This window comes from Eurosta solidaginis, chromosome 4 (genome assembly GCF_040869045.1).
Source record: "Eurosta solidaginis isolate ZX-2024a chromosome 4, ASM4086904v1, whole genome shotgun sequence".
NCBI classification, from domain to species: domain Eukaryota; kingdom Metazoa; phylum Arthropoda; class Insecta; order Diptera; family Tephritidae; genus Eurosta; species Eurosta solidaginis.
This window is the reverse complement of record NC_090322.1, coordinates 89569618-89590532: the sequence shown is the minus strand read 5'-3', so window position 1 is coordinate 89590532 and position 20915 is coordinate 89569618. Positions and strand designations below refer to the sequence as shown.

The following is a 20915-nucleotide window of genomic DNA, read 5'->3' as shown; positions in this document are numbered from 1 at the left end:
GCCTTTCAAGCAAAGTTTTAGAATGTTCTTTGACTTCATTTTTCTCAACAGCAGTAAACTGGGACAGAGTGTTAGTCGGTGGGACCAGAAATATAGCTATTTTATGAATCATTGTTAAATTACTAAGTATAGTGTCCTTAAGCAATGTGCGCAGGCGTAGCTTCAAATTTTGTATGTATTCTAACTCATCGTTGGTTGATTCACAATGCCGCATTAAATAGTAAACATGTACTATTACTAGATGTATGGTTTGATAGATATCGCCTTCTAACTCTTTTGATGGATCCTCAAATGTGGCTAGCACTTTAAGGGTATCTGTTAAGGTATTTAAGCTTATTCCACTAAAACGGCTCAGTTGACGATTTGCCTCCAAAATATTTCCAACGTCAACCCAGTTATAGGAGCATGTAGTAAACTGTGTTCCATCTTGTCTGAGAAATGCTTTTAAGGGTTGTTGTCAATTGTGCATTGGCTCCAGATTTCTTGAAATACCTGACGACATGTGAGCATTTTTCTTTCATTTCACTAATATCGGCTGACTCATTAAGAGATTTTTCTACGATGTTGTGCAATGAATGGGTAATACGAAATATGTGGTTGTGATGTTGGAAAGGGGATTTCATGTTAGTTCCTCTATCCGTAACAATAATGGCTTTATCCAAGAAGCAACCAACCTCGTGCAGAGCTTCCCTCACTTTTTGCAGAATTCTTTGATCTACTGTGAAAAAGTACGTGAAAAAACAATCAGGGTATTGAAATCGGCAATTCTTACTGGTGCACGGCTCGGAGTCCATGGACTTCAAAGCAAGCAATTTTGTGACTAATTTTGCATTTGTAATAAAGTGCGGGGAAACCAAATTCAGACTTTGCGGAATAATTTGAATGAATTTGGTTTCCCCGCAAACTTATACGGCTGTGCAAAATGACGTTGAGCAACACCATCAGCTCAGTCAGAATTGGGAAGGACCTCTCCGAGCGTTCGAAACTTAACGAGGTTTCAAACAGGGTGACCCCCTATCGTGCGATTTCTTTATTTTGATGCTGGAGAAAATTATACTAGCTGCAGAACTTAAACGCACTGGAACAATATTCTATAAAAGCGTGTAATTACTGGCATATGCTGATGACATCGATATCAACGGCCTAAACACCCGCGCTGTTAGTTCTGCTTACTCCAAACTGGAAAAAGAAACGGTAAAGATGGGTTTGGTGGTGAATGAGAACAAAACGAAGTACCTGCTGTCATCGAGCAAAGAGTCAGCGCATACGCGCCTTGGCAACCACGCTACTGTTGGCAGCCATAATTTCGAAATAGTAAAAGACTTCGGCCACCGTGGTGTGATGGTAGCGTGCTCCGCCTATCACACCGTATGCCCTGGGTTCAACTCCCGGGCAAAGCAACATCAAAATTTTAGAAATAAGGTTTTTCAATTAGAAGAAAATTTTTCTAATGCGGGGTCGCCCCTCGGCAGTGTTTGGCAAGCGCTCCGAGTGTATTTCTGCCATGGAAAGCTCTCAGTGAAAACTCATCTGCCTTGCAGATGCCGTTCGGAGTCGGCATAAAACATGTAGGTCCTGTCCGGCCAATTTGTAGGGAAAATCAAGAGGAGCACGACGCAAATTGTAAGAGAAGCTCGGCCTTAGATCTCTTCGGAGGTTATCGCGCCTTACATTTATTTATATATAAAAGACTTCGTTTATTTGGGAACCAGCATCAACACTAGCAACAACATCAGCACTGAAATCCAGGGAAGAATCAATCTTGCCAATAAATGCTACTTTGGACTAGGTAGGCAATTGAAAAGTAAAGTCCTCTCTCGGCGAACGAAAATCGTACTCTACAAGTCACTTATCGTACCCGTCCTGCTATATCGGGCAGAAGCATGGACAACAGCAGATGAAGCGGCTTTGGGAGTGTTCGAGAGAAAAGTTCTTCGAAAGATTTATGGACCTCTACGCGTTGGCGATGGCGAATACCGAAGAAGATTTAATGATGAGCTGTACGAGCTATACGCAGACATCCAACATAGTCCAGCGAATTAAAATGCAGCGGCTGCGCTGGCTAGGCCATGTTATGCGAATGAAAGATGATGCTCCGGCCAAGAAAGTGTTTCTATCGGAACCCGCCTATGGAAGCAGAGGTAGAGGGCGGTCCCCACTCCGTTGCAAGGACCAGGTGGAAAACGATTTAAACTTCCTTGGTGTGACCAATTGGCGCCGGTTGGCGGAGGGAAGGAGCGACTGGCGCGTTAGACGGTTAAGCGTCAATTAAGCCAGTAAGTAAGTAAGTAATAAAGTGCACCGTTAGTGATAATTAGGAATGTTTTGAAACAGCGTCTGTCCATAAATCCGAAGTAAGTCCCAGAAATCCGCCACTTAGTTCTTTAGTTCTTTTCTAATTTCTTCGTAGGCAATTTTGTAGAGCTTGTCTATGTTTCTGGATACAGTGGTAGGGTGTGGTAGCAATTTTTCGACGTCTACAATTGGCAATATTAGCTCTGTGCATCCCTGCAGGCCTTCATCCTCGACAATTTCAAACGATCGGCAATTTTTTACAATCCATCCTGTAACATCGGACAACGTCCTTTGTTGTTTCGTCATCAACATCTATTCGGGGCCTATTGTCAACTCGATCTGTAAAAGTTTTGTAACACTTGTGTTTGACTAAATTCGATGTGCTCTTTGTAAAGGTTAGAACGCTACTGCAGTCTTTGCATGCTACTACTTTGTCCAAAAACTTGCCGCCAATATCTACGATTGTTTACGGATATCGGTGAATTGGCTGATGTTAATTGGTCCATGATATATGTATATATTTGTATACTAAATATTAAAAGGCTACAGAAAATGTATTGTTGTTTAGTTGGTGATACTTCAATGTAGTTATCCCTTGGTATGATCTTTTTCAGGTAATTTCTCTATTTATACAGTTCTATTCCGCGCTTTATTTCAAAGCGTACATGTATTCTTTATGTACTGAAGTGCGTTTAATTACAGTTAAAGAAATAGATATTGACATTTTTCTACAATAAAATATGTATGTATATACATAAATATATCCTAACCCATTTTTTAAGGCCATAATCCATGGTCTTCAGGTAGGCAAGTGTCTATCATCATACAAGTGTATGTATGGTGATTAGCGATGCACAAGATACATGTTTCAGGATCGTTAATTATGGGAAATCCCCACATAAATTAAGAATGCCTGCCATTGTTTTGTATCGCGGATTTTCATTGTCTAATGAAAATAGTTTTATGTGTGTATACATGTGTATTCATTTTAGGGAATAACGTTTTGCCAAATAATTAAGGAGCTTCAGCCTAGAATAATTCTCTATAAAATTTTGCATTAGCCACCCAAAAATACCCATATTTTTTTACGTTTTTCATAGTTTCAACGCAAACATTTAACTTTTCATAAATGCACACATTACTTTAGAGCGAAAAGAATTAGGTACTTAGTACTCATAGTACATTCAACGGTACAACTTTTAACAATGTTTATCTCATTGTGCTTCTCGATGAGACATGTATATGTATGAATTTCTTTGGTAATGGTATGAATACGCACGTATACAACGCAGACAAAATGCGGGTACATACAATTCTCTTTGCAAACCATCACTCATACAATACAAATTTATTGGTGTGTAGTACAATGTATACTGAGACAGTATCAGTATGTCTCATTGTACATTCACATGTGAATGCATCCACGCAGGACTCTAGTCTACATATATGTACGTACACACAGCGGAGAGAAAACGCACAAACACATGCAAATATCTTATCTGAGATGCGCTCAAAAGTGGGCAGTAATTTGTGCAAGTAACACTCACATATACACGCGCATATGAGAAGCTATAAAAGTAGTTATAGTTGGTAATTTTATAGATGCTAACTAACTAGTAAATTCTAGAATAGAACCGGCTAGAAATATGTCAACAAGGAAACCAAACACTTCAAAAGCAGCAACAGTTGAGGCACGAAAGTCAGTTTGATTTAAGCACGCTATCTGTCGAGCAATAGAAGTGATATTTATTTTGAAAGTAGTCTAATAAAGACCATTTTGCATTATCGAATATTGGAGTTATTTATTCAACAGTTCAGTGATTCGAACGTTAGCAGAAGATTGCAAATAAGCGGAATTGCAGTAAATTCGTTACAATTGGTTTTAAAAGAGGAATTGTTGAATAAATTCCGAAGATTGTGAATACAACTTGGACATGGCAAAGTTGAGTGAATTGAGGATCCAGCAACTGAAGAAGGAGTTGGAGAGCCGTGGATTGAATACATCCGGCAATAAGATCGAACACCAAGCACGGCTACGAGACGCTATGGAATCGGAAGGAATTAATGTGGACGATGATGTCTTTCATCCTGATGGGGACGAGACAACAACAAAAATTAAAGAGAAAAATGAAACATCGCAGACAGTTACGAGCACAGACTTGAACATGATTTTGGCTGCAATATCTGCTCAAACATCGACATTGTCATCTCAACCGGCAGAACAGAAGACATATATGACATCCCAACTGGAATCGCAGGATACAGGTATAAAAGAAATGTCGTCACAAATATCAACCAACATGTCATCTCAACCGTTAGAACAGAAGACATATATGGAATCGCAGGAGACACGCATAACGTCCAAGATTGAAGCACAAGAAACGCGTATTTCAGAAATGTCGACACAGATAATAATAGAATAGAAGCACAGGAAACACAATTTTCATCACAGCTGGAAGAACAAGACATATATGGGAACTCAACTGGAAGAACAAGAGACACGCATAACAGTACAACTAGAAGCACAAAAGGCGCGTATATCATCCAAACTCGAAGCGCGCATGGACGAAAAAATAATGCAGTTTGAAGAAAAAATCGAGGCAGAGGTGGATGCTTGGAGAGGTCGTATACAGGCGCTTGGAAGTGGAAAGACCAGACTGGGTAGACACAATTTTGGAAGCACTGAAGGGGTCACAACAGAAAAATGCTGGAGTTATGAAATGTTTCAAGTGCGGCAACCCAGGTCACATGCACGTCATTGTAGTACCGGTTCTAACAGTTCCAACAATGTGTGTGCCGTAAACACAGAGCTGAAGGGGATGAGCTAATCTCCAAATCTACTCAATCGTTAAACTAAAGCGAGTCAGCCGCAAGGGGCAACAGGTGGCCCCCGCAATTGAATGCCCCATAATCTCTATCTCACAAATTGGAAGAAGGTCAAACAATCTTACTGTCAGAGGACATGTGGATGGAAAGGAACGTTTACTGACTATAGATACGGGTGCATCTCATTCCATCATTCGAGCGGATTTAGTCAACAAGAGGATAAGACCATTGCATGTAGCAATATTGCGTACAGCCACTGGAGAAGACACCACGGTTCTAGGGGAAATATCATGTGAAGTCGCAATTGGGAACGTCACGGTAGTACACAGTTTTATAGTGGCAGAGATTGTTGATGAAATCATAATTGAAGTGGACTTCTTAATCGACGAAGGTATCAAGATCGACATGCAAAGCAAGACGATGCGATATAAGAACATGGATGTGCCACTTAATTTCGGCTACGAGAGAGACTACAGCTGTAAACGAGTGCTAGTGGAAGAAATTCAGCATATACCAGCAAAATCAGAAGCAGTCATCTGGGCAAAGGTTGATGGAGATTGTGGGACAAACAAATTGTGGGTTGTCGAAGCAGCAAACAAATCAGCACCGAAAGTACTTGTAGAAAAACCCTGGCTATGACAAAACAAGATGGACGTATTCCGGTAAGAGTACTCAATGAGTTCAAGTCACTACTCAAGCTGACCAAAGGAGCTATATTGGGAAGATGCCAAGAGGCTGAAGTAGTTATTAACTGTGAACAGCTCCACGAACACGTTTCAACTAGCAAGACTGATCTTTCAAATGACATCACGGCATGCACGGAGGGGCTAGAGGAAGATTATCAGAGTAAGGCAAAGCAACTGCTCCTAAATACGCAAACATATTTGACCAAACCAGGCCGCACCAATGATGTGAAACATCAAATTGACACTGGAGACGCGAAGCCGATACGTCAAGCTCCTCGTAGGTTTCCACTGGCGAAACGGGAAGTTGTGAGTCAAATCGTACAAGAAATGAGCGACAGCGGCGTCATCGAACCATAATCTAGTCCACGGACCTCACCGGTGGTACTTGTGAAGAAGAAGGATGGGAAAATGAGGTTTTGCGTGGACTATCGCAAGTTGAACGACGTCACGAAAAAGGATAGCTACCCATTGCCAAGAATTGGCGACACTCTGGACTCGCTCTCTGGTACGAAATGGTTTTCCACACTGGACTTGAAAAGTGGTTACTGGCAAGGGGAGGTGAAGGAGGAAGACAAAGAAAAAGCAGCCTTCAGCGTCGGAGATGGTCTTTGGCAATTTACAGAAATGCCTTTTGGACTTTGTAATGCACCAGCTACTTTTGGGAGACTCATGGATCAGGTATTGAAAGGACTACATTGGAAAACATGCTTGGTATACCTGAACGACGTCATCGTATTGGGCAAGAACTTTGATGAACATCTTAAAAACTTGGAGGAAGTTTTCCAAAGAATAGCTGGCGCTGGTCTGAAACTAAGTCCCAAAAAGTGTGCGCTGTTTAAAAAGGAAGTAAATTACTTGGGTCACAAGATAACGACAGAGGGCATCTGCACTGCGAACGAAAAGACAGAAGCTGTAAAGGATTGGCCAAGACCACAGAACCTGCATTAATTGAGAAGTTTCCTTGGGCTGTGCACATATTACCGCTGATTTGTACCAAACCTTTCCAGCGTAGCTCATAGCCTCCATGAGCTTACAAGGAAAAATAAAGCTTTTGAATGGAAGAAGGAGCAAGAGGTGGCTTCCAAACATTGAAGGAGCGGTTGTGCACTGCCCCAATGTTGGCATATCCGATTCCAGGAGCAAAATTTATTCTAGATACAGATACGAGTGGATATGCTATAGGAGGCGTTTTATCACAACTCGTCGATGGACAGGAGAAGTTAGTTGCATATTACAGCCGTTCGATTGGAAAACCAGAGAGGAACTACTGCGTTATGCAGAGAGAGCTGTTGGCACTGGTAGAGTGCATTAAACATTTTCACAAGTACCTCTACCGCCAGCGATTCCGCGTCAGGACAGATCACGCAGCGTTAAAATGGCGCTTGCAGTTCCGTAATCCAGAAGGACAATTGGCACGGTTGATCGAGCGACTACAAAGCTACGACTTTTCCATTGAGCATCGAAAAGGTAGTACCCATGGAAATGCTGATGCAATGTCACTAAGGCCATGTAGTTTGGAGTACAAGCACTGTTCAAAGGCCGAGGCTAAAGAAGACATTATAGATGTCCGGCTAATGACTATAACATGTACAGGTGAATGGGACAAGGAACAGCTAAGGAAGTGTCAGCTAGAAGGTACAGATCTGTCACCGGTTATACAAGGGCTCGAACGAAACGAAAGACAAAATAGAGAGGAGATGTCAGCAGAGAGTCCCATTGCGAAGTCATATTGGGCACAGTGGAACAGTTTAGAGTTGACATCCGGTTGCTTGCATCGAGTATGGGAGAGTGAGGATGGTCAAATTAAGAAGAAACCGATAGTTGTTCCAAGGAAAAGGATTCCCGACGTTCTCAGTGAACTATATAACGGTACAAGTGGAGGTCATCTTGGAATCACGAAGACGCTCGAGAAAATTAAGTAGAGATTCTATTGGGTTGGTTGCCGTCAGTCGGGCACTGAGTGGATTGCGAACTGCGAGGTTTGCAGCAGAGCGAAAGGGCCCAAAACCCGAAATCATGGCCAGATGAAGCTATATAACTCAGGTGCACCATTTGAAAGGATCGCCATGGATGTCGCAGGTCCATTTCCTATTAGCAATCGCGGAAACAAATACGTACTGGTGGTTATGGATTATTTCAGTAAATGGCCAGAGGTATACCCAATCCCAAACCGAGAAGCGGAAACAGTAGCAGAAGTGGTTACAAACGATTGGGTTGCAAGGTATGGTGTACCAATGGAGTTACATTCTAACCAAGGTAGGAATTTTGAATCAGCTGTGTTCCAAGAAATGTGTAAGAAGTTGGGCATTCGAAAAATACGGACAACTGCATTGCATCCTTAGTCCAATGGTATGGTGGAGCGTTTCAATAGAACCTTGGAGGAGCATTTAAAGGAAAGTAGTAGACAAGTACCATAAGGAGTGGGATACACACATATCTTTATTCTTGATGGCTTATCGGTCGGCAGTGCATGAGACAACGGGCCAAACTCCTGCAAAGGTAATTTTTGGCAATGACCTTCGACTGCCAGCTGATATGAAGTTTGGGATAGATGCCGATGCGGAGAGAAATGTCAAGAAATCCACTGCTGTCTTGGAAGAAGAGATGAGAGAGATACACGATCTTGTAAGGCAACGATCAAAGATTATGAGTGACAAGATGAAAGCCAGATACGATAAAGCAATTAATTCGGAAGGTTTTCAGGAAAGAGATTTGGTGCTGTTAAACAACCCACAACGAAAAAAAGGTTTGTCCCCGAAATTGCAGTGTAATTGGGAAGGCCCATACAAAGTTGTAAAACGGATAAACGATGTAGGGTACAGCATACAAACCATTGGCAAACCACGAACCAAAAAGAAAGTGGTTCATTTGGAAAGGCTGGCAGCGTTTTGATCGAGAGATTTGTCTGATCGGGACGATCAAACTTAGGTGGGGAGCAGTGTGACGAATATTAGTGACACTAAGTAATACTCACATCACTAGTCTGAAGCTAAGTAAATGAAGGCACAACAACAATAAATAATAAATAAAATAAACTTGTATCTACATAAACGAATCAATCATTATGTCTACACATATTTACGTACACGCAGCGGAGAGAAAACGCACAAACACATGCATATATCTTATCTGAGATGCGCTCAAAAATAGGCAATAATTTGTGCAAGTAACGCTCACATATACACGCGCATATGAGAAGCTATAAACGTAGTTTTGTTGGTAATTTTATAGCTGCTAACTAACTAGTAAATTCTAGAATAGAAGCGCCTAGAAATACGCCAACGAGGAAATCAAACACTATAAAAGCAGCAGCAGTTGAGGCACGAAAGTCAGTTTGATTTAAGCACGCTATCTGTCGAGCAATAGAGTGTTATTTTGTATGTAGTCTAATAAAGGCCATTTTTCATTATCGAATATTGGAGTTATTTATTCAACAGTTTAGTGATTCGAACGTTAGCAGAAGGTTGCAAATAAGCGGGATTGCAGTGAATTCGTTACAATATAATAACAACAAATTAATACAATAATTATTATTTATTGTTAAAATATATAATTAAAATTACAAATAAATGTAATTTATTTGCACTAGCTATCATGTATACTTTTGTCTTGTGTAATATATGATAGGTTTCTAGATAGCTACTACTAAACTCATGTTTTTAACTTATTTTAAAATTTCAGCTCACCTCTCTTGTGTTGAATGGATGAGGCAATATGGAACTTGGCAAAAAGAACTTTCAGTTTACACTTTCATCGTAGAGCAGACTTTATATTTGTTATGGTTGCATTTGGATTTTTATGTAACATCTGCAACTAGAGATGGCAAGTGGCCTCGGTCAGCTTTTGAAGGTAATAATAAATGCAGTTTACATATACACAGGGTTTGAAAATGCTGAACTCATTTTTAGTATTACAAAATTGCTTGAATTTAAAGTAGGAAAATATTTCAGCAACAGATAAGAGCAAAGCAAACAAATACATTTTTTTTTTTCATTTTACTTCAGATGTAACTTGAATGGATGCGAGCTGTCGTCGTCAGCAGAAAAAGAACTTGAATATTTTACTGTTCTTTGAAGCTATAAGTATTTCATGATCAATTATTTTTAAGTTAACATTTTTCAGTTTTTTAACAGCCGAAATTCTGGTTTCGAATTACTTGCCGAAAATAAGTAAAAGTAATTTTTTTTTACTATTCCAGCAGAAATATCGTTAGCTTAATGTGAAAGTGTGCTAAGTCACTTTTTACGAATTTTACAGGAGACGAAAAAACTGAATAATTTTTGAAATAACTATTTTTTTCAAAACTGTGAATGAGGATATCTTAGTTGCAATATCTTTAAGTGCAGAAGCTTTAAAAAGATAAATAAAAACCATGTATGCTAAACCCAGCAGCTATTTTATGACTTAGCACAATTTCCTCACTCAAAACAAATTTTTTCTCCTGACTTAGCACTTTTTACTCAATATGTTTCCCCATCACTCCTCCCATTTAATGATTGAAATATAACACAAAAAATACTATTTATTTGTCAAACTATTTCTAACTATTGGTGGCCACCGTGGTGTGATGGTAGCGTGCTCCGCCTACCACACCGAATGCCCTGGTTTCACACCCCGGGCAAAGGAACATCAAAATTTTAGAAATAAGGTTTTTCAATTAGAAGAAAATTTTCTTTATTTCTAACGGTTCTGATCTGGACTCTTTTGCCGGATGGTGCGCAGACAATAACTTATTTTTAAATTCAAACAAATGCTGTGTTGTGTCTTATTCCATAAAGACAACTGCCACATACTTTATCTACAAACTAAATGCTAAAGCGCTTAATCGTTGTCAAGAGAGTAAAGACTTGGGTGTAATTTTTGACTCCAAACTCTCTTTTTCTAGTCACATTTATTTCGTTGTCGTCGTCCTTCAGTAGACGAAACACCAGTGACTTTAAGGACACTATGACGTTGAAGCCACTTTATATATCCTTGGTCAGAAGTGGTGTTGAATATTGCTCAATAATATGGAATCCTTTCTATGAATCTAACTCCTATAAAATTGAGAAAGTTCCAAAAATTGTTACAAAATTGCTTTACGTATACTTCACTGGCCAGACGGCCTCCCATCATATACCAGCAGTCACAAATTGCTTGGTCTTCAGGCTTTGCATGACAAAAGAACTTTTATCTCACTCATGCTTACCTATAATGTAATAAACTTTAGAACGAATTGCTCTGATTTATATACTTTGTTCATTCCATATATTCCACTGCGTGATCTTCGGCATAATAGATTAGTCATCGAAATAACTCATAAAACGAATTATGCTATGAATGAACCTATAACTAGGACTATACATCTAGCAAATCGATTGAGTAGTATTATTACTTTTAATAACAGCTTATATAAGTTTAAGCTTGAATTGTTTTCCAAATTTAACTAGTCTGTAAGAAAGCATGTAGTTATCGACATGTAAGAATTGAAGTAGATTATAGTCAGCGCAAAGCATTTATCATACACCAAAGGCATGCCTCAATTGGGTAAATCCAATTTCAACGGGCTGTGTTCGCAACCCTCTCAAGGGGTTTCCAGCGCAATATATAGCTTCTCCAATCCAATTGTCAACTCACCTAACCGTGGCGAATCCTGTTTCATTGGCAGCCGAGGCTCTGGCGACCCCAAGTGCCTCATGGAACAAGGGGTGGGGAGGGCGAGATGGCCTAGAAGGTTTAATGTGATCATATAAATCGTTCCCGAGATGGTCGAGCTAGTAGTACCTTAATAGTGCTTTGGTACCGGAACGTACCGGATCTATATCCGGCAAAGGGCCATCAACATCGGTAACACTCCCCAAAGCCTTCGGGGAGTGTCTTTATCGTTAATACAACAACAACAACAAAGCATGTACTTTTAGACTGAATGAATTAAATAAATAAATAAAATGCGCGCACAAAGAAATGACTAGTAATTTAGATTGGTATTATTGACAAGTTGACTTAGCACATTTTTTTTTAACAGCAGACGACTTAGCACATTTACACATCATTGCCCCCAGCACGTAAAAATAAAAAATTTAAATATTTTTTTTGTGATCGATGTATTTTGAATTCAGTTTTAAAACTGCATTAAAATACAATTTTTCAAAAAAAGTGACTTAGCACATTTTCACATTAAGCTAACGATATTTGATTTTCAAAGGGACATAAAAATTTACATACAAATTGTACGATTTGTTGATCGAAATAGCCTTCATCTACGAGTAGGTATTTCTTGTTTTTATGTTGCTTTAACACGTGACACACATATATACGCTGCTTCTACTGAAAAAAAGACAAATACGTACGTACAAAATCTGCACCTCCACCGGTAGCTTGGTATATGTACTGGAGTCATTCGGGGCTTTTTCCGGGACCAAAGCATGCCATTTCAATGTAGCATGGCTCAATTTCTAGCGGATCGTTCAAAATTTGTCATACAATGAGTAACTCCTTGTGGAGAGACTGTCCTTCATTCGGTCCTAGAGTCTAGCACTGGCGCGTCTACCAATAAATAAATAAAATAAATGTAAGGCGCGATAACCTCCGAAGAGATCTAAGGCCGAGCTTCTCTTCCAATTTGCGTCGTGCTCCTCTTGATTTTCCCTACAAATTGGCCGGACGGGACCTACATGATTTTATGCCGACTCCGAACGGCATCTGCAAGGCAGATGAGTTTTCACTGAGCGCTTGCCAAACACTGCCGAGGGGCGGCCCCGCTTAGAAAAATTTTCTTCTAACTGAAAACCCTTATTTCTAAAATTTTTGATGTTGCTTTGCCCGGGGTTTGAACCCAAGGCATCCGGTGTGGTAGGCGAAGCACGCTACCATCACACCACGGTGGCCGCGTCTACCAATACATATTTAAAAAAAACGGGCACATATATGTCACATGCAAAACCCGATGGTTTAGGCTAACCCCTAATACTTGTTGTCGACGCGATTTCTTTAAAACATGTATCGCTCCTTCTGTTCTGTTTCCAAGAGCGATTCACGCCACGTTTAAGCACACCTCCGTTCCTTCCTCATCTATTACCACCAAAGCTGGTCTGATAGCCAGACAAAATTCTTGTTTGTTGCTAGCGCTAAAAGGCGACTTAAGTTAAGAGATACAATCTCACAAGCTCGAAATGCCCGACCACCAACATTTCCGGCACAAACATTCATGTGAGACAAGATCATAAGATGACTCACACCGTATGCACCATATGTCAACGATAAAGAAACTCCCCGAAGGCCTTTGGGAGTGATATCGATGTTGATGGTCCTTTGCCGGATATAGATCCGGTACGTTCCGCTACCAAAGCGCTATTAAGGTACTAGCCCGACCATCTCGGGAACGATTAATATGACCACATTAGGCCATTCCGTCCTCCCCATCCCATGGTTCAATGAGGAACTTGGGGCCGCCAGAGCTTCGCCTGTTAAATATGTGTATAATACACTCATATTTGTAACAGAATTACCTACTACACCGAAGGAACTGGGTTATAAAAAATAAAATAAATGTAAGGCGCGATAACCTCCGAAGAGATCTAAGTCCGAGCTTCTCTTCCAATTTGCGTCGTGCTCCTCTTGATTTTCCCTACAAATTGGCCGGACGGGACCTACATGATTTTATGCCGACTTCGAACGGCATCTGCAAGGCAGATGAGTTTTCACTGAGAGCTTTTCATGGCAGAAATACACCCGGAGCGCTTGCCAAACACTGCCAAGGGGCGACCCCGCTTAGAAAAATTTTCTTCTAATTGAAAACCCTTATTTCTAAAATTTTTGATGTTGCTTTGCCCGGGGTTTGAACCCAGGGCATCTGGTGTGGTAGGCGGAGCACGCTACCATCACACCCCGGTGGCCGCCAAACTGGGTTATAGTACCTAGAAAATCAACATCAACATCGCCCCTTAGCAGTGGGCTCGCAAATACTCAGAGTATATTTCTGCTATGAAAAAACTTTTCACCGAAAATACATCTTCCTCGCAAATTCCGTGCGGAATGGGCTTAAACAGAAAGAGAAGCTCGTCCTAAATCTCCTCGAAGGTATGTCGCGCCTTATGTTGATTTATTGATTTTTTTAAGGGACATTGTATCATGGTCGTCAGAATAAGTGGAATAGTACCCTGCAGTCAAACCAACTAGTTGTATACTAGAAGAATTCTAGTTTGCCAAAAATCCTAACTAGTATGAGTTCTGTCTTTTTTCCATATTAGCAACTGGTATTTTTAACACGGCGATGTCCTACGAAATATCAATTGCCAGCCTCTGCACCAGCTTCATACTAATTGACAAACTAGTCATTATATACACCAACATCATACCAGATGACATACTAGTCAGCATACCCATCAAGGTCATACCAATTAACATACTAGTCAGCCTTTGCGCCAGCATTATACCAAATGGCATACTAGTTATTATATACATCATATCATACCAACTGTGACATACTAGTCAGTGTATTCATTATCAACATACCAGTTGGCATACCACTCAGTGTACCCATCATTGTAATACCAGTTATCATACTAGTGGATATTTGCATCAGCCTCCTACTAGTTAATATACTAGTCCTAGTTGGGTTGAAAAATTACTTGAAAATTTATAAATTAGCTCAAATTTGTTTTATTCATTACATTTCATATATAGAAAAAGTCTAGTATACATACAGGGTCGATTTATTAACCGATATCGCGTCATTGATTTTTCGATAGGATTTGGGCTCAGGAAAAAAAGTTCCACCACACGTACCCAAAAAAATAATTTTCGAGCCTGCGAAATTTAATTTTTTTTTTTTTACTTTTTTTCGACTTTGATTTTTAAGGTTTTTTTCATGACCTACTAAAAAAATTTTCATTTGATTGTAAAATTTTCATGTATACCCTGTCCGACCCAAAAATGTCCCCTAAAATATATTTTTTTTTTTCAAAAAACTGTTATCGGCAACGTTTTTAGCGGACATTTTTGGATCGGTCAGGCTATACATATGAACATTTTTTAGTAGGTCATGAAAAAAGCCTAAAAATTCAAAGTCGAAAAAAAATTAAAAATTATTTTTGGGTATGCGGAGTGGAACTTTTTTTCCTGAGCCCAAATCATATCGAAAAATCGATGGCGCGATATCGGTTAACTTTCGTCCAAACAAATCGACCCACCCTAATTTATATATACATATATAACTTTAAAATTTATCACTTCAATACATTATACTTTGGAATAAATTTTAATAAAAATACGTACACATATATAAAACCTAAAAAGTAACGGAATAACACATGCCGATTTTGTGATCGATCAGCGGAGACGGCGGACCACCTCCTCCTGGAATGTGACACAATCTCAAGACGCAGGGCTTAGTTTATGGGCTCACCATGGCCAGACAATTCCCACATTAAATCCCTCAAACCGAGAGAACTGCTAGGGTTCATCAAGGAAGTCGGCTTGGATGATGTGTTGTGAAGGAGGTGAGGGCATAATAGACCAATAGTCGCAGTGCAATCTTCAATAAATTATCTATCTATCTAACGGAGAAGGACGAACCAATCGTGGTTGACTAGGTCAAAACAGGCCAAGCTGCACTAGCACCATCCCATGATGAGTGTTAATGGAGTTCAGAACGGTGGTAGTGATATGTACCTTACGAAAGTCATGATGATGGCTGGATTACCGAAGAATTTCATTTAATTGGGGGAACAATAACGGCTTTAAACGTTTTCGTTACTGACCAAAGGTAGGCACTGGCTGGGTTTCCGGTCTTTGGTCTTCCTATCCTTACCATTATCCGTTATTCTGGAATTGCAAAGGCTTTTAACGACAAGTAGAAAAAATATGCTAGGCTGCTGATGCCCTCATGGCCAAGGGGTTTTGGCATTGGCATAGGTTTTCCGTCTGAGACTATTGATATGGAAGGCTTGGCCTTTTCGTTGATTTGGACGATATCCAGCATTGTCAACTGAAGTATGCATTGCAAACTAGCTACAGAAGGCACTCGCACATTTCCTCAAATACTAACTACTGTAAATAACACCACAAAATCATAGTCAATGAACCATTCTAAAACTGACTAGTATGATGAACGCCAAAAAGTTCTAGTCAATTAACTACTCATACACTAAGTATTATGAATAACACCACAAAATTATAGTCAATGAACTAGTCAAAAGCTGACTAGTATGAATAACCCCACAAAATTCTAGTCAATGAACTAGAATGTTTGCTGACTACTTGGGCTTTTGACTGCAGGGTATACATGGGCCAATAAGGCGTTGCCACGCCAGTTTTTCAAAATTGTAAAATACGTAATTTAAGTCATCATTACGAGGATATTCCCCTTCATTTTTAAGATTGCAGCTCTTCGTAAGTTACAGAGATATCTTATATGTATATGATTGTATTTTTATAAAGAAAGTGGTCGTAGTTGTCTGCCGATTGTATTTTTTTTTTGTTGATCACTTCCTCCTTGAATAGGAATATCTGAAGATATTGCTCCCGACTTGAAGACAATAGTTCAATTAGGTATTTAAATATCGAAAAGTCAATTTGGAGGATATATTTGATATACATATAAAAACTCTGCGTGGCTATATACCGATTACGGCCACTTCTTGTAGGAACCTTACTCGTGTTCGAAAGTAGCGGCATGACAAATTTCATTACAACAATTAGCAACAAACGAGAATTTTTTATGGCTATCAGACCAGCTTTGGTGCTAATAGATTCTGAAGGAACGGAGGTGCGCTTTAACGTGGCGTGAATCACTCTTGGTTGTGAACAGAAAGGAGCGATACATGTTTTAAAGAAATCGCGTCGACAACAAGTATTCGGGGTTAGCCTAAAACATCGCGACATATATGTGCCCGTTTTATAAATATGTATTTCTTCGGTAGACGCGGCAGTGCTAGGCTCTAGGGCCGAATGAAGGTCAGTCTCAACTCATTGCAACTCATTGGATGACAAATTTTGAACGATCCGCGAGAAATTGAGCCATGCTACATTGAAATGCCATGCTTTGGTCCCGGAAAAAGCCCCCAACGACTCCAGTACATATACCAAGCTACCGGTGGAGATGCAGATTTTGGACGTACGTATTTGTCTTTTTTTTCAGTGGAAGCATGCGTGTATATGTGTGTCGGGTGTTAAAACAACATAAAAACAAGTAAGGACGGGACTGCCATCGGCTGTGCCGAAGACTTCATACCTTTCATGAACGGGGCTGAACAATAATCTTATCCCGTTCGTAATCTCCAAATAATCGGATGTATAAGATAAGAAATATATAATGAACAGATGTACATACCTAAAGGATTTTTAAGATAAATATAAAATAAAAAAGGCAAAAAACCCCCTTATCTGAACGATCGGTTGTATGGGATATATATTATATATAGCTCCGATCGAAATGATTTTTACAGGAAATCTTCTGTGATATATTAGAATATATATCACCAAGTTTCACGTTTTTATATTGGAAGCTAAGGGAGAAATGTTCAAAAATCTTTCTACCTGAACGATCGGTTGTATGGGATAGGTATATACTATATACATATAGCTCCGATCAAAGTTATTTTTTCAGGAAATCTTGTATGATATATTAGAATAAATATCACCAAGTTTAACGTTTTTATATTGGAAATTTAGGGAGAAATGGCTAAAAATCTTTCTATCTGAACGATCGGTTGTATGGGATATATATTATATATAGCTCCGATCGAAATGATTTTTTCATGAAATCTTCTATGATATATTAGAATAAATATCACCAAGTTTAACGTTTTTATATTGGAAATTAAGGGAGAAATTGCCAAAAATCTTTCTATATGAACGATCGGTTGTATGGGATATATACTATATATAGCTCCGATCAAAGTGATTTTTTTCAGAAAATCTTCTATGATATATTAAAGTATATATCACCGAGTTTCACGTTTATACTTTCTAAATAAAGGGAGAAACGGCCAAAAATCTTTCTATCTGAACGATCGGTTGTATGGGATGTAACTATATATAGCTCCGATCAAAGTGATTTTTTCAGGATATCTTCTATGATATATTAGAATATATATCACCGAGTTTCACGTTTATCATTTCTAAATTGCGGCAGGAATGACCAAAATCGTCTTATCTGAACGGTCGGTTATACGTTATAGTTGTCCGATCCTACCGGATCCGACAAATGTCTAATATAATACAAAAATCCTTGTGCCAAATTTCATTGAGATATCTCAAAATTTGTGTGACTAGTTTGCGTTCAAACAAGCAGACGGACGGAGGGATAGACGGACATGGCTATATCAACTTAGTTCGTCGCCCTGATCAATTCGGTATACTTAATGGTGAGTCTATCTTCTATATTTCTCAACGTTACAAACATCGGACCATGTTCATGAAAGGTATAACAAGAAATACCTACTCGTAGATGAAGGCTATTACGATCAATACATCGAACAATTTGTATGTAAATTTGTATGTCCCTTTGAAAATCAAATATTTCAGCTGAAATAGTAAAAAAAATTACTTTCACTTATTTTCAGCAAGTAATTCGAAACCAGAATTTCAGCTGTTAAAAAACTGAAAAATGTTTAATTAAAAATAGTTGATCATGAAATACGTATAGCTTCAAAGCACAGTAAAATATTCAAGTTTTTTTTTCTGCTGACGTCGACAGCTCGCATCCATTCAAGTAATATCTGAAGTAAATTGAAAAAAATAATTTTTTTTGCTTTGCTTTTTTCCGTTGCTGAAATATTTTTCAAATACAAATGTAAGCTGTATACAAAAATTCCAAACCGACAAAAAACTCATTGCTAGCAAAGTCAAAAATTTGTAAATTTTACTATTTTTCAGTAAGCAATTCAAACCCTGCATATGGTCAAAATTTCCCACTGCCACATTACAGTCGTACTTTGTTTAAGCTTAAAACTATCAGAGTATATACTAAATGAATAATCTACTAGGCACGTATAAAGAGACCGATGAATAGCATTGCATTTATATTGGCATTTCTTTATATCTGTTATAAATTTAAAGTTAAGCCGTTTTTAGTTGCACTGCCACGTTACGTAATTTCGGAAGTGGTTTTCGATGTTATGGGAAGTTTTGTGAAAAATCTGCGAATCTACGAATCTGATAATATTCCCTGTTTTATGTGTCATGGGAAAAAGAGGAAATCATAGATAGACACCTTCTGTTTGCGTAAAATCTCATTACAGCATACGTTATAAGTATATTTTTGAGCACTGCCACGTTACAACATATCACTGCGACGTTACACGTACGATTTTTTGAAAAACGCTATTGCGGAAAGTGAATAGATACTCAAAAATATATATAACTTCTAACGACTTGCACTTAATTATGCTAATTATGCTATTAAGCTGCATACACAAAACGTTCCAAAAATATAACTAACAAATTTATAAGCACTGGGCGTATGAATAACATTGACTCTATGTATTTCCATTTGCTTTTTTATAGGAGTAAACGAATTGATTTAGTTGATAAATGAAGACAGGATGAGACTCTGTGTTTAGCTCCTCTTTTAGAATATATAGGACTTGCTCATGGGAGGGTCTAATAAAAGTGAAACAATAACGGCTTTTTTATATGATTTATTTTTAAAATTTTCAATCTATTCTGAATGTATAGGTTAGCTATTCTAAGTACCTATACACAAAAAATCTTATTTTAAAGAAACATTTATACAGGTTATTAGTTATACCCTTGTCTGGATGTATTAAAAGTAGCTATTTTATTATCGCGAACGTGTATCTGATGGGCGCTAGAAATATTTTGTATGGGCTTTGCTCTTGAAAACAGCTCTACAACTTGCAATTCAGCGTTAATCATTTCAATTTGATTGGTTGTTACTTCTTCAATCATAATTTTGATGGAGTCATGTGGACTGCCTGTACAAAGTCAGATGCATTGTTGACGACTATATCACGCGCTCTTACATGTTTTCGAACGATTGTTTTTAATGGTTGCACCAATCCCGTCTACACAACCTTTGCCATGTGATGTTGAAAAGTAATTCCAAACAATTTTCATTCAAAATATTGTTTCAAAATGAGGAATTAAAGCTGCAATATATTTGTTTTTGAATTGTGAGGATGGTCCGTCACTCCACATTTTTAAAATTCTAACTGTACTTGGCAAATTTTTAAACAATATATACAAGTATGGAACAATAGTGTCTTTTGTATGTGACAAATTGTTTGATACCAGCACCTTGGCAGTGAAGGTTTCGTTATAATATAAGCCACTGGTAAAAATTGAAAGCTGCCGCTGATTCCAGTGTGCACTTTGGACTTCATCTTGATTTTCGCAAACGAAATTTTCCGCAAAATCCACTTGCAACAGACCTTCTACGGCATAATTCACACTAAGAGCTCTTGGGCGATCATGAACATTAAATACTTCGGACTGCTCGCATTTGTTAAAACTATGTATTAAAAATAGCGCCGACAAGCCAGATATATATGCAACAAGATCAGTTAGCTTTCCACTTTTCTGTCGTCTTTCAGTCCGATTTACACCATCGTTTTTCTTCCATTTCATCCATGATACTTGCATATCGAGATCAGCTTCACCCACCAGGGCAGTCAATTTCGGTACTGTTATACCAGTACATTTAACGCACTCGCCATACCAGCTGTCCATTGAAGGTATATCACACAAGAACTGCAATACAAAACCATTTTCATAATCTGATACGTGGGCAACAAATTTATGTAAAGCAGAGACGACATCTATGAAATTAGCATGGTATGAGCATAAGCACATGTTATGTGGCAATTCTTTTATAAACTTGGCATGATCCGGTCGATACCTTAGGAAAAAAGTACTTCCACACGTATCTATATGGAAGGGAAAGAAATTTTAAACCTAGTTTTTCCTTAACAAAGTGGAGTGGTCTTAAACAGTAAATAAAAAGTACATATTAGTACCATATGCCTAGTGGGCAACAAGATTTTCTCGCCACTTTCGGACAGATATTCCTTCACATCTCGAATTCTGGGCGAGACTCGCGAAATATCATCACGCTGATAGAAAGCTATAATACCTTTTTTGAGCAGTAAGATATTTTGGTGGATC

General features: G+C 38.7%; 1 protein-coding gene across 8 annotated transcripts in view; it reads left to right on the top strand.

Annotated features, from left to right (window-relative positions):
* The window catches only part of Nup205 (nuclear pore complex protein Nup205), a 797639-nt gene that overhangs the window by 709864 nt on the left and 66860 nt on the right, over positions 1 to 20915 (top strand). For 6 of the 8 annotated variants that reach the window (XM_067782251.1, XM_067782250.1, XM_067782256.1 and 3 more), the window contains one exon: positions 9489 to 9656. The exons of 1 other annotated variant lie outside the window; for it this stretch is intronic. In XM_067782251.1, coding sequence (XP_067638352.1) covers positions 9489 to 9656 — 168 coding nt within the window. Of the gene's footprint in view, positions 1 to 9488; positions 9657 to 20915 lie in introns of those variants that run through there. One more of the 8 variants, XM_067782254.1, reaches the window with a different exon arrangement.